Below are 22,054 nucleotides of genomic sequence, written 5' to 3'. Positions count from 1 at the left end.
AAACAATGCGTTTACGGTAACAGAGGGGTTAAAATGAGCATCCAGCTAGGCTGAGTAGAGGATGGCCGATGTAACTGATGGTAACCCCAGGTTGTTCTGTCGATTCCGCCTCGTCCTGCACAATCGATCCCGTTGCAGGGACAACCAACAAACCGATGTTGCCGAAACACACACAGTGAAAACGCTAACACGATGGATTTCAATGTCAAGAAACTAGCATCGGATGCAGGTGTCTTCTTTACTCGTGCTGTTCAGGTATGAAATGACCCAGTGCTTTCTGCTTATTTCACGGTACCGTTAGTTGAAATATGGATGGATGTGCGCAGCAGCATCAGCGGGCTCAATGAATGAACTGCTTCGTTCTGTTGGCCTTACAGATCCTCACGCGAACACTCAGAAACCTCGCTTTCTCTAAACCTTCATGCATCTGTCATTGTTCAAGCGAACAATCTTTGTTAGTCATGTCGCGATGATCTGTATTTTCCTCGACACTGTAAGGCGATAAACGCAAGCCAAGCCCGTATCCATTATTTATGGCTGTTCATGTGACAGCACTCACCTACAGACGAAGCCCTGTTTACTACGAAACAGTTATTTTATTTTTGTTTATTTTTAAAATGCTTGTTTAGGGATGCTCATGTTACCGTTTGTCAAAAAATGCTCAGTCTATCGAAATGTAACCGAGTGTAAAAATATACTCAGTTAAATTACTGTAAAACAAAAACGTAAGACAAACAGGTTGATAGTCCTTTGACCAAAGTTTATGGGGACAGATCACCTCAACATGAAAATACTGTCTTCGTATTCACCCTCATGGTATTTTGAACCAGTATGATTTTTTTTTTTTCCTGCGAAACACAAAAGATGCTCTGCTACTATTATTTCCAACACAGAATGAAAGTGAATGGTACTTGTTCAATTAGACAGTTCAAAAATGATTGAATAATGACTTAAATGCTCAGTCTGTACATCACACAAAGCTGTTTTATTGTTTATTGTTATTTTATTGGTATTTTTGGTTCTTGGCAGGTCTTAGTCACCATTCCCTTTTATTTTATGGAAAAACAGCAGCACAACATCACCACCATGAAGAAAATCATGTCAGTTATGCTACAGTATTTACAGAGTGAGACATTTATTATATTGTTAAAGCTTTATGTGTCTTATTCATAGTCGTGACACATCCCCTGATATCACAAGATAGTGTGCAAACACCTCTATCAGTGTGAGGATGCCTCATCTGTTATGACTGCCCATATTCTCGGCTCATGGATGACAGACATTCCAAACTTCAGATGTAGAGGCAATCCTTCATGCTGAATGTGATTTATGTGTTTTTTTCCCTCTTTCACCTCATGCCTGAATTGTATGCACCTTGTCAGCCAATCACCTTTGCAGACACAGATAAGCGTCCCTGCTCAGCCAATCACTGCTCACTGTACCTGTCAGGGATATCGTTGGGAGCAGATCTTTATCACTCAAAGCCACAGTTCTGTGATGGAGTTACTGCAGTCAGAGGCAGTGCACATGAACTGTTTTTTAGGATTCTTTAATGAATAGAAAGTACAGAAGTATTTTTTTATAACACCTTTACAGTTAGTGTGCATTAGTTAAAGCAGCGCATTAATATTGAACGGAGATTAAACTGACTTGGAACAAAGACTATAGAATACCAAAGACATGTCACTCGTATAGTTTTGAATGGGGAAAAATGCAACGCTCAGTATGGCCAGTTGGCTACTCAATCTCATGAAACCCCGCCTTCTGAATGAAAGAGCCAATCGTCACTGCAGCTGCCTTTAGAAGAGTCCCGGTTTCTATAGAAACAGTTGGCGATCTGAGACGTGCACTTAGGACTGCGCATGCTGGCTGATCTAGCCTGAAAAATAAGCTTTTTATAACATTTATGACACAGTTGTTGTCCGATTTCTTTGGTGATTTCAAATATTAAATTTAATCGTAAGATTAGTGAACAGTTTTTGAGAATTTGATGTTTCCCCATTCAAAGAGATAGGAGTTGCACTTGCATGCCCCAGAGGCGTTTCAAAGATGGCTGCAGACTGACATGATTTGTCTTAAAAGGACTTTGCTTGGAACTACCTGTGCATTAAATAATTTTACCGCATACCTGCCAGCCAATCAGAATCCTGTCAGACAGACCATGGAATAAGGTTAAACCTAGCATGTCTCACTGCAGGGCACATGTCAGATATAACTATATCCATGCTTTTTAATCACATCAGCTTTTTGGATTAAAACCTGCCATGTCCTGTCATTGTCTTTTGTCAGAAAATGACTTGATGTTTTTGTTGCACTCAAACTTAATGTGTCTGATTTATAGCATTTTATGCTGCTTGATGTAAACTGTGAAACATTTTTTAAACATAAATATAACCAAAAGGGGGAATGGCATAATGCCAGCAGAACGTGTGACTAGCTTTAAGAGTATGTCTCCTTATCTTGCTGAGAATGTTGAGTCTCTGAATAGTTCAAGATTACTGCTTAATTATTATTTAATGAGTTTTGTTTAGCATTCTGCACGTTTTGTTTAGCCAAGACCATATTTTATGGGAAATTATGCATGCTCCTCCTAAAGAACAGCTAATATTTCCTGTGTTGTTGTACGTCTGGTTTGGAGTGCTGCTCTTACAGACACACTAAATTGTTTTGTATGTTCTCCAGTACACAGAGGAGAAGCTTGGCCAGGCTGAAAAGACTGAACTTGATGCCCATCTGGAGAACCTGATTGCTCGAGCGGACTGCACCAAAAACTGGACCGAAAAGATCTTCAGACAGACCGAGGTGCTGCTTCAACCCAACCCAAGTAAGAATCTACACGGGCGTTATACGTTTAAAATCTCCCTATGTTTGCATCTACCTAAGCCTCTGAATTACATTTACTTCAGGAAAATATTCCGTTATTAGATATTGTTTGAAATGTGTGGTCTTTTCTCCTAAATGTTGAAAAATGTCTCATGTTGTTGACGTTTACCGTTAGCACGACGAACAGGAACATCCCTTGTTGATATCAATCTGCTTTAATGTCACCATTTGCTTGATTACACCACTCTGCATCTGCATGAAAAATTAGAGAAATTAAATATTCCTGTAGGGGCAGCCAGGGAAATATGATGCCGAACAACCATCTTAAAACAGCAGTAGTACTCAGGTGTCACGTTATGTGAATGTACTGTATTGTCTTTGCACCCTTGATTTTTATTTTCTTTCTTTTTCTTGCTACTCTTCAGCAATAAAAAAAAAAAAGTAAGCAAATGTTTTACAAGGGTGCTGAGATGTACAGCAAACTGGCGTAACAGTTGAAATCTGAGCTGTTAATCGTTACTGTGCTCTTGAGCAGGACACTGTACTGTAAGGCACTTTGGATAAAAATGTCTGATTACAAACTTTTGCTTAATTACACTACTGTTCAACTGTTTTCTATTAATTATATTAGAAGGATTTCTGAAGGATCCTGTGACACTGAAGACTGGAGTAATGGCTGCTGAACATTCCACTTTGCCACCAAAGTGAAAGTTATTTTAAATTGTCATAATATTTTACAATATCACAGATTTATTGTGTTTGAATCAAGTAAACGCAGCCTTTGTGAGCATAAGAGACAAAATATTAAAAACACTTGCTGACTCCAAATTTTTTAATAGTGTATATCACATTTCGTAAAATTAGCATTTTATGTTTGCAGTTCACAAATGAATAAACAACATGAAACATTTTATATTAATACTCATTCAGTTATAATTTCTGAATCATTGATAAGGCCACAGGTTTCAGATGTTTTAAAGCTCATCTTTGATGGCATTACCTTTCATGTACATATTTAAACATTAGTACAGTGAGAACACTAACTTGTTCTTTCTAACTCTCTCCATGCTCCAGTTGACCAAACTGGTGAGTATGTCTCTACTCCCAGTGACCTGTGCTTTAGGTCTTTAGTTGAATTCCTTCCTCAAATGGCCGATGTTTAGTATTAGACCCAATGTATGAGGCTGGCTCTTCTCACTATGTTTTTGTCATGGTAGTACTATCGTTTTGCGGCTGAGTTTGGGTGAATGTTTTGTGGTTTATCCAGACCCTAGTTTAAACACCTGTTTTCAGATCTGGTTCAAATCTGTGAGGTCTCTTCAAATCCTGCTGGCAACACCGAGAGCTGGAATGATTGGTCAAAGACTGTTATCACATTTTTTATTACAACCACACATGGGTTTTCTGTTTTCATCTGTGATGTCTACATCAAAGACCTGTGTTTTGTTCATCTTTTTTTGCTTTATGGTCTCTTGAAACAATGTTCAAAATACTACTATGAAAGTATCCCAAAATTTGTAAATGGTTGGTGAAATATTTTTTAACTTTTACAAGGCAGGTAAAATAAATAAATAGCTGTAAATCTGGATAAATTAAATTCATACATAAAGAAATGTAAACCAAAATGTATACCAGTGTGATATTGTATATAATTATATATAATGTCAATTTTTTTTACCATTAATTTTGCTGACTGTGAACTGTTGGTTTGGATTTGTAAACATGATGGTGCAAAATGGTGTACTTGATTAAGTTTACTGGAGTAAACCATAAATAAAGTCTTATGTAATTCTTTATTTAGGTGCGCGTATTGAAGAGTTTTTTTATGAGAAATTGGACAGGAAGATCCCATCCAGAACCACCAATGCAGAGCTGCTGGGACAGCATATGCAAGATGCTGCAAAGGAATTTGGGCCAGGAACTCCATATGGTTCGTACGTTTTTTTTTTTTTGTTTTTTTTAAATCAGAAAACACACAGAAAAGGCAAAAAGTTATTTTGTTAAGATAAAATGGCTACATATTTCCTAACTAAGAAATAATAAGAAACAACAGAAAGCAGTTTGCACATAATCAAAGTCTAGAAGTCTGTACTAGAAGCAAGTGCAAACCAGTTTATGCTAATCTTTTTATTTTTATTTTTGATTTGCACGTTGCACATGTTCTCTTCTCTCTTTTTGCTGTGTCAGTGCTATAGTAATATAGATCTCTAAATCAAGTTAATATTTAGCTGCAAGCCTTGTTTCACTAGATGGCGCACTCTCCCTTTGGCAAATAGGTGTTCATGGATACTTTTAGGTTAGAATTTACTGAGGGAAAGTGTATTGGATCTTGTGATTTTAATTTTTTTCTTAGCTTTTATGAGGTTATAAAATTTGCTTGTATTTATAATTATAGCAATTTGTGAATGTTTCGCCTCTGTTTTCAGGTAGTACTTTGATCACTGTTGGAGAGTTTCAGAGGAGGTTGGGTGGAGCAGAACGGGAATTCCTACAGATGTCAGCTATTAACTTTCTAACACCACTGAGGAACTTTTTAGAGGGTGACTGGAAAACCATTTCTGTAAGTGAAATTCATAATATCGGTCTCAGATGGTTCACATCCTTCTGATATGTAAGCCAATTTACAATGGCTGATAATGGCTAGTTACAAAATGATTGGCTGACAAGGTTTTATGATATCTAAAATATACTTTAATGTCATTTCTATTGAAACTTTTTTATGTCATGTATTTAAATATATTTGTTATTAAACATTTGTATTGAAGTTACAGTTTAGTACATTGTAAAAAAAAATACATATTCTTCCATTGTCCTCAATTGTAAGTAGCTTTGGATAAAATCCAATAATATCAATGTAATATCAATAAGTATGAAATGCAGTTGAATGGATGCACAAAGTGAAGTGTGGTCAGCGCTAGTGAGTGGATGCAAAACAAAACATAATGCCACAAAATTGGCAAACTGCTCGAGCAACAGAAGAGCAGCCACCTGGACGAACTCTTGCACCAGGTTTAAATAACAGCCATGATGACCATCAGGTGCGCTCCAATCACAGAACCTGCCAAAGACAAAAAGAAACCAAAACACCCAAACCAACACACTCAATCCTAACAAACCCCTAGTGATGACCATCAGGTGCGCTCCAATCACAGAACCTGCCAAAGACAAAAAGAAACCAAAACACCCAAACCAACACACTCAATCCTAACAAACCCCTATTAAAAAAAAAAAAATCCCACATCAAAACTATAACAATGACAATACGAACCCATGCTCCAAACCAATCTTTCTGCCTGCTGGTCTCTCCCACCTAATTAATCAAATGAATAAAGTCTAACATCAAACAACTTTAAATTGGACGAGCCCCCATATGTTACACCTGGCTCAGAGATGTAACATTAAGGGAGACACACTCAATCCTAACAGCATATTCAAGTAGACTTAAATATTTCTTTTTTACAATAGTCTGTATGTTCTGTTTTCAGAAAGAGAGAAGGCTACTTGAGAACCGACGCCTTGACCTGGACATTTGCAAAGCTCGGCTCAAGAAGGCAAAGTTAGCAGAGGCCAAGTCTGCTGTAAGTTTCATTTTTACTTATCTCATCAACACCATCACACCCCTCCATTACCCTCTCATCACAAACCGCTTATGAGCTGTTAAACAAGATTCATAAATCTACACTAACATTCCATCAAGTATGACCTAAAGTGGGGGTGGGGAACGTTAATGGAGGGCCACTGTCCTGCAGAGCAGTGCTGGGGAAAGTTACTTTTAAAAGTAATGCATTACAATATTGTGTTACTCCCAAAAAAAGTAACTAATTGCATTACTTGGTTACTTTTTATGGAAAGCAATGGGTTACATTACATTTGCGTTACTTTCACGTTACTTTTTAAATATGAGCAGGGCTTGATTGTTTTTAATATAAGAAGTTCTATTTATAGAAAAGCCCTTTCACACCAAAAAGTGTATTGAATAAACCTCAGGCTGAAGGAAAAGTTAATTCACGTCTGTAGAGTAGAACGCAGGAGAGGAAGGTTCAACACTCTTCAGCAATAAAAAAAACAATGAAGCACAATTGTTAGTTTATCTAAAGTAATTTTTGCTTATTAGTGTGGATGAACTTGATCATCAAAGGTCAGCAGCAAAGACACTAGTTAATAAAATGGGATTAGATACATTTGTGTTATTTAACATATTTAATTATAGCAGGTTTGCGTCATATTTTGAGTTAGCATTTCAATGTTTTAATTCATTTTGATGAATACTAAATCTGTTTTTTTTTGCGAGTGGGATGAATTAATGCACAATCAAAATTGTTCACACAGCGCACATAACTCCTCTGTACTTCCGATTTCTCCCAATATGGGGACAGGAGACTTGTCAGTCAATAAATGGGAAAACAAAGTAACTGGCATTACTTTTTTGAAAAAGTAACTAAGAAATTTTCTTGTAAATTAAAAAGTAATGCGTTACTTTACTAGTTACTTAAAAAAGTAATCTGATTACGTAACTCGCATTTCTTGTTGTAACTACGTTATTTACACTGATTACGCAACTACGCATCACTGCTGCAGAGTTTAGCTCCAACTCAAAAAAAAAAAAAACTGCCTGTTTCCTCAAGTCAAGTCATCTTTATTTATATAGCGCTTTAAACAAAAAAGATTGCGTCAAAGCAACTGAACAACATTAATTAGGAAAACAGTGTGTCAATAATACAAAATGACAGTTAAAGGCAGTTCATCATTGAATTCAGTGATGTCATCATGCAGCTCAGTTCAGTTTAAATGGTATCTGTGCAATAATTTGCAATCAAGTCAACGATATCGCTGTAAATGAAGTGTCCCCCAACTAAGCAAGCCAGAGGCGACAGCGGCAAGGAACCAAAACTCCATCAGTGACAGAATGGAGAAAAAAACCTTGGGAGAAACCAGGCTCAGTTGGGGGGCCAGTTCTCCTCTGACCAGACATAACCAGCAGTTCAATTCCAGGCTGCAGCAAAGTCAGATTGTGCAGAAGAATCATCTGTTTCCTGTGGTCTTGTCCCGGTGGTCGTCTGAGACAAGGTCTTTACAGGGGATCTGTCTCTGGGGCTCTAGTCCTGGTCTCCTCTTGAAGACCCTTGATTAGCTTGTTCAGGAGTGTTTGATTAGGGTTGGAGTTAAACTCTGCAGGGACATTGGCCCTCAAGGATCAACGTTTCCCACCCCGACCTAAAGCAAGGATATTAATAACTGCCAAATCCTTTTATTCACTGGCCCTTTATCACCCCATGTTTTCCAAAAGTGGAATTTGAGTATCCCTTCTCCAAAAGTTCATGCTCCTGATTTATTCTGTTTGCGTCATTGAAAAAAGGGTTGTTTTTCAGGAACTATATGCTATGTGAAAGATATTCGTGAAGCAGTTCAGAGTTCTGTCTGGGAAGCTCTGAGTCAAGAGGAATAAGTTAACCTCTTTCACAAATGACTTCTCCTTTTACTTGTTTGATTCTTCATTTTATCCTTTTTAGTGATTGAATAATTTGAGGTTTACACAGAGGACTGCGTCACATGCGGTTTTATTACGTTTTAATATCATCCTTTCCTGCATCGATAAGATTGTTTGCTAATATACCCATTAAGGTGTGATTTCCAAGGCGTAACCTGACTATTGTCACCTCAAGAAGAACCTGGTAGTTAATTGTGTGTGTGTGTGTGTGGGTGTTCAGTGAAATACAATTATGACTCAGGTGTGCGCTGTGATTTGTGTGCTCTGTTTGGAATTTTTTCCATTTTCGTGTATTCACTAACTGTCTCTCTCTGTTGTCATTTGCACAGTGTGAGGGAGATGTGAGTATCTGTGTGTGTGTGTGATTTCTCAACTGCCTTTCACCCTTGACTGCTTCCTGCAAGCAGTTACATGTACAGGCTTGATAGTTGATCTACTGTATCTGCCACATCTGCTGTGCCTTGATCAAACAACAACAACATAAAAACTTTCAAAAGTCAGTCATTTTTGAAGTCACAGTTACATTAAATGGTTGCATGTAATTTGTATTTTTTTTTCTCATAATGTACTGTATATTATAGAGCAGCATTTCCCAACTGAATGTCCGCAAAACCCGTGATGGTAATGGAGGGATTTCGCGAAATACAAATGATAGTAAAGTTAAAAAAGAGAGGGAAAAGTCTAAGCTATTTTAAGCCAAATATAAAAAAGCTTGATTGAATTGAATAGTGTGTATGGTTTTAGTGTGTATAATATAATGTACACAAAAACACACAAACTTATTTTGGATTGTATGCATGTGTATATTAATGACTCATTTTCTGTATCTCTGTTATCTGTTACACTAGAAAACTGCTCTTGTTAAATGTCATACAGTACAACTGTACTAAGATAAAACCTTACTGTTTATTATACTCCTGCAAAACAGTGACAAATTACAATTAAATTGTTGCATTTTATGGTGAGTAATGTGTACCTTACTTTAACCCTTAAGCACTAAAACAAGAAGAACTGAAAAAGTACTGAAAAAAGTATTGAAAAATGACTAAGAACATATTAATAAATGATGACGATTTTTATTATTTTATTTTTTATATTTTACTTTCTTTTATCATTTTGTTATTATTAGTATTTGGTTTGGAGTGCAATGAAGTGATAAAAAAAAAAATCTTCAGCTGCCATCATTATTTGTCTGTTTGTGTGTGTGGGAGAGGTTACAGGCTGGTTTGTCAAGTGTTTTTGTTTTCTGTTTTTATATGTAAATATGAAAATAGTGTTGTCTGCTGGGTCAGGTCATGTGGACACATAATTCTTTGTAAAACTCTGTTCTCCCCCCTCCACCTGTAGGCTGCGCCTGACTTTCAGGAGACTAGGCCACGCAATTATGTTCTGTCGGCCAGTGCATCTGCGGTAAGAAGAAGGCTGCAGACCCTTAGCATTAGAAGTCTTCCCCCACACATTCTCATCTCTTTCACCGTGGCCTTCATTTGTACACTTTACACTATTTCCCCACCAATATCTGCACCACAGTTTAGATTAGCAGGATGCCCTCCGACAGTCCTTTCTCTGTTATCGTGGATAAAATTCATCAGCTAAAGCCCTTTGGGTATACAGTAGCATCATCCTCTTCCCTATTCCAATTCTTGCAATTGAGGTGGTTGAAAATTGTAGGTGATAGTGAGAAAAGGGCCTCAATGAAATGTTTCCATTGTTGAAATTGGTGATTCATCTCTGATTGATGGAGAAAAAGTTGTATGAACTTGAATCTAAAGTGAAGCAATATATAAACTCCTCACAGAGTAGGGTATTTCCAGACAAGCAGCATTTATTGTGTCTTGTCTGCACAGCTCAGTGATGAACATTAGCATTTCCTTTCTTGTTGACCCATTGTTTAAAACTAGACCTGCTTTTCATTCTGTCAAAGTTGTGAGTTTACCACAGTAACACTTTCTTTTTCCCGTCTCCCTTCTTGTAGTGTCGTGTGCCTGTGTGCCTTTCCCTGTGTGTTTATTTAATGTTTTGGCTACAGCTGAAGCAGTTCATCTATATAGTCAATTAGTCCCAGAAGTACATAAGCTCAAAAGTTTGGACACAGCTACTCCTTCTTTATCTAAGATATGAATTGTAGTAAAATAAAGTGAAATACATTTTTATTAGTTTTCTATTTGAAAAGATCTTGTAATTTATTCCTGTGATGGCAAAGATGAAGTTTCAGCTGCAGTAACTCCAGTCTTCAGTGTCATATGATCCTTTAGAAATCATTCTAATATGCTAAAAAACTGACCTGATTTAATAATGTCTAAACTTTTGACTGGTTCTGTAATATAGTTTGCATTGGATGTTATAAAATAATGATAACATCATGTTTTTTGCATGAGTCAAAACATGAAATCCCCTGTGATGAACATTTGCAGTGGAATGCAGGGGGTGGAAAACTTCTTCCACTTGTATTTAAAAGATGTGTGTGTGTGTGTGTGTGTGTGTGTGTGTGTGTGTGGCATTATAGATGGTTCAGGATCTTGTACTGCTTATGTGTCTGATTACATTAGACTGTCTCTTAACATCTTAAGATTCCATGAAGTGTAACAGTACAACACATTTAAAAAACTGTATTTTTTTTTTTTGTCTTAGTTATTTACATTTACATGTGAAATTTAGTCAGTGTTTTGTAAAGAGAGGGTTTGTGTTATGTTGTCATCACTGTCCTTTTCTTGTCGTTATGCTGCATGTTCCAGCTGTGGAGTGAGGAAGTGGATAAAGTGAGTATTGGGCAAATATCCACTTCTTCTTTTGCTGCTGTATGAGCACATCTAAAAATGTAGACTTGCCTTTGTTCACTTTGTTCTCATGGAGCAAATAAATGACTGCATATTAATTTAAGTAATAAATGTTTACATAATAACTAGGGGTGTGACGAGATCTTATGCCACGAAACGCCTCATTGAGGTGAAAAGCTGTTTTGCAATATTGCCTTGACAGAATGTCTCCAAGTGAGCGTGAAATGAGCATAGTCGATGCCACCGCTGTTTCCATTACATGCCTCCACTATCGTAATGAATGAATGATGCATTTATATTATTTTATATTACGTTTTGCTTTTTTATATAAATAAACAAACATTTAATTCAGTTGGAAAACGGTCGCTTCAATTCTAAACTGATCTGTGTGTATTATCTTGCACTGTTTGTTCGTTCTTGTGAACCCGATCTCATGCCTCATCTCTTGAGCTGAGTGTCCTGTCACAACCCTAAAAATAACATATGTAATTCATGTGATTAATTATAGTTTTTTGCTCCTACTGCTTATATATCTATCTGTACACATCTGTCAATCAGACTTAACTGCTCATTCATTTGCTTTGACAAGATTGTATAGGTGAGTTATGTGGATAATGTGTCCTGTGTTTTATTTAATTTTTTATTTTTTTGTGGCTCCACCAGGCAGAGCACGAGTTGCGTGTGGCTCAGACAGAGTTTGACAGACAGGCAGAGGTCACTCGCCTCCTGCTGGAGGGCATCAGCAGCACACACGTGAGTACCTGCGCTTCTCACACTCGCGCTGCCTTCATTTTGGACATTACGCAAACAAAATGAGTTGCAGTGCCACTGTTCAAAAGTTTGGGGTCTGTATGATTTTTCTGGGAAGAAATTAATGCTTAATTAATAATGCTAGTTATTCAGCACAGGGCTCGCAAAATCCCTAGTCCCGACGTCCTGAGGCTATTGTGTTTTCCATTCGGGCTACCAAAATGTATCACCGCCCTGCCCGACGGGCCATTTTAAACAGTGATATACAATTCCTTCCTTGATTTGCGTTGTTCACTAGCTTTAAGGGTTAAAAGGGATCATAGTTGATCGCTTGCACGTGTTTTTAAGTCTTGCCGATTTAAACATTCAGGTGTTTTAAACCATTCACGTGCATTCGGAACTGCGCGCACTCATTCAAAGCGTGCACAGAGAGCCGCGTTTCAGACAATGCGCCTACACACAATTGATTCCTCTTTCACATATCCATGCATCTGAATGAACACATACAAAATTATCTCAAAATAACTGTCTCGGCAAGTATTCTCGTAAACACAGTCGGTTATGTCTTAAGTGAACGTAAACAGTGGTGAAAAATCTCAAGTGCATCATTGTATTGGATCCGTGCATTCGGTCTTAAAGGGGCAGCAGCCTATAAATACCCGCTGTTTCATTAGTGCCACCTGCTGTCAGAGAGTGACATTTGCGTCTCATTCACAAAACTAAAATCAGACCATTCTGTTTTTGCTTCAAATTTCGAAATTATACAATCTAATTAAAATCGAAATAAAATGTATTTAGCATCTTTGTTTGGATCATGATTAAAATGCAGTGGTTGCCTCTGATTTTAAATGCAAAAAGCACAGCCAAAGCCTTAGTTTGTTTATATGAGGAGATTTATTTTATTTGTATTATTAAATTATATGATTTGGGATTTGTTAAAAAAATTCAAGATCATTTTATTATTTGATATATTTCAATTTCATAAAGAAATGTGCAGCATTTTGTTGGAGAAATAATAAAATGACACCTTTTCATTTAATAATTTGTCTTAAATCTCATTTTGTTAAAAATAAAAATTGTGAGGAAATTGTATTGTGAAACCAGCATCGTGAATCGTGAGTTGAGTGTATTGTTACATCCCTATATGCTACTAGTTTTTGCTGTGGTATCAAAGACGTATTCTGTTATTTAAGTAATAAAGAACCATATTTTTTTTGCTCCTCTGCATAAGATGTGATCTGTCACTCAAAATCTCATATGATAAAGCAATATTTTCCGAGCCGTGGGTTTTGTGATCCATTGCACCCCTACTCTCTTGACTTGTTATTTGAAAAAAAAAAAAAAAAAAAAAAAGCAGTCACTGAAGTTTTTAATCATGCTGATTTGTCTGCAGTGAAGTTCACACGATGTCTTTTTCTTTTCTTTTTTTTTTGGGCTACTTAAATTCAATTTGGGCTACCAAAATCTGAAGAATGTCTGCCCGAAGGGCTTCCAGCGATTTTGAAATTTTGCGAGCCCTGCAGCAAAGACACATTAAACTGATGAAAAATGAAAGAATCCTGAAACATATGACAGCTTCCACAGAAATATCGAGCAGTTTTCAACATTGCTAATATTTCAAATGTTTCTTGAGCACCAAAGCAGCTTATCAGAATGATTTTGGAAGGAACATACTACACTGAAGACTGAAGCAGTGGCTGCTGAAAATTTAGCTTTGCCATCACAGGAATAAACTGCATTTTAAAATATATTGTAAAAAAGAAAACAAAATATCATAATATTTCACAATATTACTGTCTTTGGTGATTTATTGTCTGTTTTTTATTTGAAAAATTATGACCCCAGTCTTTTGAACAGTAGAGTATATCTCTTTCCAAGTAAGCAAAGAGACTTTTAAAATTGTGCAACTCCATCACAGGTGAACCACTTGCGCTGTCTGCATGAGTTTGTGGAGGCCCAGGCTGCTTATTACGCACAGTGTCACAAGCACATGCAGGATCTTCAGAAAGAGCTGAGCAGGTGAGAACTTCGGTGAGGTGCTACAAACTTCAAAATAAACATAAACAGCTATTTGTTCTTCTGTCCTAAAGTGATTGTAGTCAAATAAGACCATGCTTTACGGGAGTTACATGACAGTTTGATAACATTAGTCTGTTTTTATTATAGAGAGATGTGGTAAAGTAACACATTCCCCTTTATGGCAACTTCTTTTCTAGAAAATAAAAGACTTCTTGAGATCATATTTGTGCTGATGAATTTTTTTTTCGGATTTTTCTTTCCTGTTCTCAGTGCTAACGGAGATACGTAAGTAACTTTTTCACTTATTCACACTGAAAAAATAAGAAAGTTTGCCCTCTAAATTTAAACGATTACATTCATGAGACCAAGGGAATTTAAGTATTTCGCCTTTTATATCATATCTTTGTCATGTGTGAGCAATGCTAGATATTTATAACTATTTGCATACACTATGCTTTTGAATATGTGAATCTGTTCCAGGTTTCCTAATTCTTTTGCTGTGAACGCCTCCACGTCAGGGGTGTCAGCAGGCCCTTCTCACCTTTCCTCTGCCACCCTACCTGGGGCTTCTCCACCTAGTCATCCCTCAAACCCCTCCAATGCCCTTGAGTCCAGCACACTGAAGATTGAGGAGGTGAAGCCTCCCGCCACTGGCACTCGCAAGGCCAAAGTGCTGTATGACTATGATGCTGCAGATACAAGTGAACTTTCCCTTCTTGCTGATGAGGTAGGACAGTCTGTTTTCTCTCTTTAACAGTCAGTAACCAGTGTTGGGGAAGCTACTCTGAAACTGTAGCTTGATAAGCCACAAGCTAATCATAAGTTAAAGTATTTAAGCTACAGTCAAGCTACCCTTCTAAAAAGTAGCTAGCTACACTACAAGTTACTACCAAAAAGTAGCTAGCTACATTGAAACTACTTTTTTTCCAAAACAATGTATATTACAAATAACTAAATAAGCATTCATAAAGAATGTTTTAAGTAAAAAGAATTGATATTTAGAACAACAATGCTATACAATTATGATGTCAAAGACTATTGTTTTAGTAATTTAGTAACTTAAATTAAGCACACAGAAGCATTTTCTCATAAATACTGTATGACATATGGCTGCGTTATGGCAAGAAATAGTATTGAAGTCTGACATAGTATTGGCTCTGACAGGGAAAGCGCTAACAGGTGTTATTTGGGGAAAGTAATCCCCAAATTTGTCCAATTTTTAATTGCATTTTGTGATTTTAAAAAGTGAATTCAGAACGATTTGATTCGATTAACGATTCAGTTCTGCATTCTTTTTGTGCATTCACAGGATTATTTAAATGCTTCCCCTAAATTCTTTAAATGCTTAGTCAGGGGGCAAATTACACAGCAGCCTTTATGGTTAGAGAACCATAGGTTAGAAAAGAAAAAAACTAAAATAAACACTTTTAATGATGCTAATGAAATACAATACATATAAATAAATTTAAGCAAACAAATAAAATAAAAAAGAGCTTTAAAAGTATTATGTATAGGCCATCATTTCACAAGTGACAGAAATGTCAAGTATAATAATTGTATGTATGTAGCCTATGTATTATTATTATTAATTTTCTCTTATTAACTCTTATTTTGCATTTGCTATAAGAAATCAAATACACTGCTGGACAGTAATCAATCATTTATAATCTAGAATTTTTTTCCCAATTGCAATTTTATGATTGTTTCATATACTACAAACAATTATTTAAATTTGCACAGAATAAGGTAAAAAAAATAGGCCTATACTTTATAGTTTCTGTACTGTAATAAATGATATGTCCATTAGCACTGTATCATTCATACATTTTATTTCTTTATTGTGTTTATTGTCTTAGCGTTTTATCAGTTCATTCTGCTTTTTATTCAGATTAGCTGCATACATCTTAAGTAGTATGAGCTCGAGATCACTTCTCTTTCAGTACGAAAACTTCTTATTTTCATAAAATAAAATGCTATAGTATTTAACTCTTCCTCTGCATCGGCGAATGATGGATCTGAAAGAAAAGGTGCACGATGTCTGTTTTCTATAGCAACAAACACTACTTTCATGCATCTGATTATCAGATAAACATTGCGCTCTTATTTCAAGGTTGTTGTAAATGCTGTGGTAATTTTCCTCCGTACATTCGGTTCAACAACATTGATAAAGGGGTCATATGATGTTGCTAAAAAGAACATTATTTTGTGTATTTGGTGTAATGAAATGTGTTTATGTGATTTAATGTTTAAAAAACACATTATTTTCCACATACTGTACATTATTGTTTCTCCTCTGTGCCCCGCCTTTCTGAAACGCGTCGTTTTTTTACAAAGCTCATCGGTCTGAAAAGCGAGGTGTGCTCTGATTGGCCAGATATCCAGTGCTTTGTGATTTGCCGAATGCCTCAAGCGTATGACGGAAATGTTATGTTACTGCATCTCCACAACATGGCACCGGCGGCAACAGCGGTAAAAAGTGGAGCGTGTGAAGGAGAGATAGGGCATGAACACTGTTCAAGGGCTCCATTAATTTGTGCTTGCAGTAATTTAATGTGTATATTTTATATCACTGAATAGCTATAGAAATCACGATTCATTCGATTCTTAGCGTTTTAAATCTATAACTGTCTGAAATCTAAGATTATCGATTCAAAATCCATGTTTCAAGATCAGTGCATATGCATCGTCATGGTTTGTAATCGATGCACTGAGAAAATTAGTGAATTGCTTCACCCCTATGTGTAATGATACGTGTATTCGTACCAAACCGTCACTGTACAGACATCTTTGTTTGGTGCATGAGGCCTTATAACGAATACAGGCAATTCACCCTCAATCCAGAAGGGGGCGCCTGCAGTAATGCAACTCTGTTTGTTATCCGGCAGCAGAATAACAGCGAATGCCATGAGTTGCGCACTTGAAAACAAAGCCCACTAGACAGTGACCATGTGCTGATTCTGAACGCGTCTCTCACCAAAAAAGGAGTATACTTTAAAGGCAAAATATGTAAGATTTTCGTAATCAAAAATCCAAAAAATTCTTGCACAAGTGTATTATATTTCATGCAGCTGTGTATCCTATATTAGTTTCTGTGAGGATATACAGTCGTGGCCAAAAGTTTTGAGAATTACATAAATATTAGTTTTCAAAGTTTGCTGCTAAACTGCTTTTAGATCTTCGTTTCAGTTGTTTCTGTGATGTACTGAAATATAATTACAAGCACTTCATACGTTTCAAAGGCTTTTATCGACAATTACATGACATTTATGCAAAGAGTCAGTATTTGCAGTGTTGGCCCTTCTTTTTCAGGACCTCTGCAATTCGACTGGGCATGCTCTCAATCAACTTCTGGGCCAAACCCTGACTGATAGCAACCCATTCTTTCATAATAACTTCTTGGAGTTTGTCAGGATTAGTGGGTTTTTTTTGTCCACCCGCCTCTTGAGGATTGACCACAAGTTCTCAATGGGATTAAGATCTGGGGAGTTTCCAGGCCATGGACCCAAAATTTCAACATTCTGGTCCCCGAGCCACTTAGTTATCACTTTTGCCTTATGGCACGGTGCTCCATCGTGCTGGAAAATGCATTGTTCTTCACCAAACTGTTGTTGGGTTGTTGGAAGAAGTTGCTGTTGGAGGGTGTTTTGTTACCATTCTTTATTCATGGCTGTGTTTTTGGGCAGAATTGTGAGTAAGCCCACTCCCTTGGATGAGAAGCAACCCCACACATGAATGGTGTCAGGATGCTTTACTGTTGGCATGACACAGGACTGATGGTAGCGCTCACCTTTTCTTCTCCGGACAAGCCTTTTTCCAGATGCCCCAAACAATCGGAAAGGGGCTTCATCGGAGAATATGACTTTGCCCCAGTCCTCAGCAGTCCATTCACTATACTTTTTGCAGAAGATCAATCTGTCCCTGATGTTTTTTTTTTTGGAGAGAAGTGGCTTCTTTGCTGCCCTTCTTGACACCAGGCCATCTTCCAAAAGTCTCACTGTGCATGCAGAAGCGCTCACACCTGCCTGCTGCCATTCCTGAGCAAGCTCTGCACTGGTGGCACTCCGATCCCGCAGCTGAATCCTCTTTAGGAGACGATCCTGGCGCTTGCTGGACTTTCTTGGACGCCCTGAAGCGTTCTTTACAAGAATTGAACCTCTTTCCTTGAAGTTCTTGATGAACCTATAAATTGTTGATTTAGGTGCAATCTTAGTAGCCACAATATCCTTGCCTGTGAAGCCATTTTTATGCAACGCAATGATGGCTGCACGCGTTTCTTTGCAGGTCACCATGGTTAACAATGGAAGAACAATGATTTCAAGCATCACCCTCCTTTTAACATGTCAAGTCAGCCATTCTAACCCAATCAGCCTGACATAATGATCTCCAGCCTTGTGCTCGTCAGCATTCTCACCTGAGTTAACAAGATGATTACTGAAATGATCTCAGCAGGTCCTTTAATGACAGCAATGAAATGCAGTGGAAAGGTTTTTTTTTTGGGATTAAGTTTATTTTCATGGCAAAGAAGGACTATGCAATTCATCTGATCACTCTTCATAACATTCTGGAGTATATGCAAATTGCTATTATAAAAACTTAAGCAGCAACTTTTCCAATTTCCAATATTTATGTAATTCTCAAAACTTTTGGCCACGACTGTATGCATTCCTACCAGGACTTATTTAATACTCAACCATGATAAGTCATGGTTTACAGCAAAACTCAGAGGTCTTCATCAGGCCAAAGAGGATGCCTACAGAAATCAGGACAGAGTCTTGTACAGTCAGGCCAGGAACACACTGAAAAAGGAGATTAGAGCAGCTAAAAGGAGCTGTGCTAAAAAGCTGGAAGATCAGTTCACTTCCAATGACTCCGCTTCAGTGTGGAAAGGTCTGAAAGCCATCACAAACTACAAGACACCACCCCCCAGCACTGAGGCGAATCAACAACTCGCTGAAGACCTAAATGAGTTTTATTGTAGATTCAAAGCCCCCCCACACCCATTTTGTCCATTTCTACACAACCAACGCCCCCCTCCCCCGCGCACTACAGATCAGTCAGGATGATGTGCGCCATGTCTTCAGGAAGAAGAAAAGCACCAGGCCCAGATGGTGTGACCAGTTGGCCCACATCTTTTCAAAGATCTTCAACAGATCTCTGGAGTTGTGTGAAGTCCCTTCCTGCTTAAATTGCGCTACCATCATACCTGTTCCAAAGAAACCCAAGATAACAGGACTTTACCACTACAGACCTGTGGCTCTAACGTCTGTCGTCATGAAGTCATTCAAAAAAATTTCTGGCTTATCTGAAGGACATCACTGGACCCTTACTGGACCCCCTGCAGTTTGCTTACTGAGTAAACCGGTCCGTGGATGATGCAGTCAACAGGAGACTGCAGTTCATCCTGCAACATCTGGACAAACCAGGGACTTATGTGAGGATCCTGTTTGTGGACTCTAGTCTAGATCCTGTCTAGACTCTAGGCTTTCAACAGCATCATTCCAACAGCCCTCCAGATCAAACGAACCCAGGTCTCTGTTCCTAGCTCTATCTGTCAGTGGATCACCAGCTTTCTGACAGATATGCAACAGCTAGTGAGTCAAACAGCCGAACCATCAACACTGGTGGCCCTCAGGGATGAGTTCTCTCCCCACTGCTCTTCTCCCTGTACACCAACGATCACACCTCTAAAGACCCCTCTGTCATGCTCCTGAAGTTCGCAGATGACACTACAGTCATCAGTCTCATCCAGGACGGCGACAAGTCCGCTTACAGACAAGAGGTTGAGCAGCTGGCTGTCTGGTGCAGTCTTAAAAACCTGGAGCTGAACACGCTCAAAACAGTGAAGATGATAGTGGACTTCAGGAGAAACCCCCCTGCACTCTCCCCACTCACCATCATAGACGGTCATCAGATGACACCATCATCTGTTTTCCATCTATTTTCCACATACTGTACTCTATTGTTTCTCCTCTATGCCCTGCCTTTCTGAAACGCATCTTTTTTTTTTAACAAAGCTCATCGGTCTGAAAAGCGAGGTGTGCTCTGATTGGCCAGCTATCCAGTGCATTGTGATCGGCTGAATACCTCAAGCGTGTGACGGAAATGTTAAGTCCCTTAACATACTGTGATGCCGTGTGTCCCGGTCAGAACATCGGCTAGACCCATTACAAATGAGGCATTTATTGCATCCAGTGGGGACATAATTATGGATTATAATAACTTATACTGTGTTTTTATGCGTTGCGTTGCATCCCGCTGCGTAAACCTAAAACCATGTCTACATTTGTAATTGGAGAAATGACAAACAACAAGGCCAACTCTACACCAGCGGTTCTCAAATCCAGTCCTCACGCCCCCCAGCTCTGCATATTTTGCATGTCTCTCTGTTAACACACCTAATTCAGATAATCAGCTCGATAGAAGTGAGCTCCGTGCATGAACTGTGTTCCCATTGACATGGTCCCTACACAGTGTTCATTGCTCCCTACTCCCTGTGCAGGAGAAATCTGCTGAAGTTTACCTCACTTCGGAACATTCATTCATGGATTTGTGCTGCGCAACGTCTTTACACACGGACAAGTGTGACATCATATACCTCTGTAAATAACTATAATTTAAATTCACGTCTCGCACACTTGTGAGTCAGAACAGCCGGCATTGTAGTCTTCTCTCCCAGGATCAGGAAACAGTCCTCCATAAAATGTGCTGCACACATCTGAATATTTGTATACTGTCACTGTACTGGAACAGTGTTGTAAATACAACTTAACCACTGATTTCTAATTCAAACTACTTTCAAACAAAGTATTTTCACGAACAGCTTGTAACACTCCTAAGAGAAAGGAAAACTTGAAATCGCATCAAATGACCCCTTTAAGTTTCAGTGTCATATGATTCATCCTCACAGACCCGTTTCAGATAGCAGGCCTATAAATCTTAATCCTCAAAAGACGTCAAAGGGCCTCAAAAGACGTCAAAGGGGTGTCTGCAGATGTGCATTTTTTTTTTTAATACATGTGTTGTTACAATATACTTGAATGTATTGAATGCGTCTGGAGGACTGTGCCCATTGCAACACAGTCAGCCCACATCAAAATGTCTGCTTCATTTTTTTTCTTTCTCTCTTTCTTTCTGTTATTCTGTAGCTTATTACTGTGTACACGGTGCCTGGCATGGACCCGGACTGGCTTATTGGAGAGCGAGGCAACCAGAAAGGCAAAGTGCCTGTCACATACCTGGAGCTCCTGAGCTAGATACCTCGTCCTCTTCACAAATACAGAGTCACACTGAATTATGCATGAACAAATACTCAAGCACTCCTGAACACTCTGGTTTCTTTCTTTTTTCTTTTTTTCAGGTCTGTCCATGTTACTGTACATAAAAATGTATTATTGTTTTTTTAGGCCCTATTTATGTTCTATGTGTGTTGTTTCAGTTGAACACTATCCTGCCTAAGGCATTTCTTTAAGTAACTGATTTTATTTCCTTCATGATCCTGTGACCACTATATTTTTCTGAAGTCTTTCTTACCCTCCAAGTGAAGAAAACAAACTGAAAAGCTTTTGTGTTGGAGCTGGATCTGAGTGTGTGTGTGTGTGCGCACATGTGTGTGATCATGAAGACACTAAACATTTAGGCTTTGCTTCTTTTCGTGTCGTCTCGCTCATCATGCTTGTATGCTTATACGGTCATGGTTTGATATCAGCACTTTTGATTCCAAATGCAGCATTTTTTGTCAGTGTGTTTTGTCAGTGATTGAGATGATCATGAAGGTATAAAGGTGTGGTTATGATGTATGGTTGTATGATGTGATCTGCTCATATTCAAAAGACTGGTTTTCTTTAATTCTTTAATTCCAGTGGTACTTATTCGCATCTGCTCAGTCATCACCTTCCCACATTCATCTTTGTGTTCTTTGCATATTGAATGAACACGATTAATATATAATAAAGAGAGATTTACTGGGTTTTGATCTTGATGTTGTCTTTCTAATGGGTCTTGTTGTCTAAAGTTCTTAGTGGTGAGATGTTATCAATGACTGGCTTTTAATTCTGACTCTGGTAGGGTTTGCTGATAGAGTTTGTTGTGATTTACTAATGAACTGTGAGCGTCATGCAGGTAACTTTACTCCACTGACAAGTTGGTTTTGGAAAACATTGCAGTGACTGTGCAAGATGGGTCAAGTTGTTTTTTTTCC

The 22,054-nt window shown here is 38.0% G+C and overlaps 1 protein-coding gene across 6 annotated transcripts; it reads left to right on the top strand.

The window, feature by feature from the left end:
* The first annotated feature begins 41 nt into the window (after window positions 1–41).
* Window positions 42–21,821, top strand: LOC109079940 (endophilin-B2-like). Of its 6 annotated transcripts, XM_042724136.1 has the most exons (13): window positions 42–255; window positions 2,683–2,824; window positions 3,898–3,909; window positions 4,625–4,753; window positions 5,250–5,383; window positions 6,309–6,401; window positions 9,659–9,721; window positions 11,047–11,070; window positions 11,752–11,841; window positions 13,757–13,857; window positions 14,128–14,142; window positions 14,338–14,584; window positions 21,003–21,821. In XM_042724136.1, the coding sequence occupies exons 1-13, from the start codon at window positions 193–195 to the stop codon at window positions 21,108–21,110; spliced, it is 1,221 nt and encodes a 406-aa protein (XP_042580070.1). In that variant the 5' UTR covers window positions 42–192; the 3' UTR covers window positions 21,111–21,821. The 6 variants fall into 6 exon arrangements, with proteins under 6 accessions (XP_042580070.1, XP_042580071.1, XP_042580072.1 ...); XM_042724137.1 differs by lacking the exon at window positions 3,898–3,909; XM_042724138.1 differs by lacking the exon at window positions 9,659–9,721.
* The last annotated feature ends 233 nt before the right edge of the window (window positions 21,822–22,054 follow it).

Source organism: Cyprinus carpio, chromosome B5 (assembly GCF_018340385.1).
Source record: "Cyprinus carpio isolate SPL01 chromosome B5, ASM1834038v1, whole genome shotgun sequence".
Taxonomy (NCBI): domain Eukaryota; kingdom Metazoa; phylum Chordata; class Actinopteri; order Cypriniformes; family Cyprinidae; genus Cyprinus; species Cyprinus carpio.
The sequence above is the reverse complement of the archived record's forward strand: the minus strand, read 5'-3'. Positions and strand labels throughout refer to the sequence as shown.

Coding starts and splice junctions, on each gene's coding strand:
- LOC109079940 (XM_042724136.1), top strand. CDS start 193: ATGGATTTCAATGTCAAGAAACTAGCATCGGATGCAGGTGTCTTCTTT. Junction 11,842..13,756: donor AGGGCATCAGCAGCACACAC/GTGAGTACCTGC, acceptor ACTCCATCACAG/GTGAACCACTTGCGCTGTCT. Junction 14,585..21,002: donor TTTCCCTTCTTGCTGATGAG/GTAGGACAGTCT, acceptor GTTATTCTGTAG/CTTATTACTGTGTACACGGT.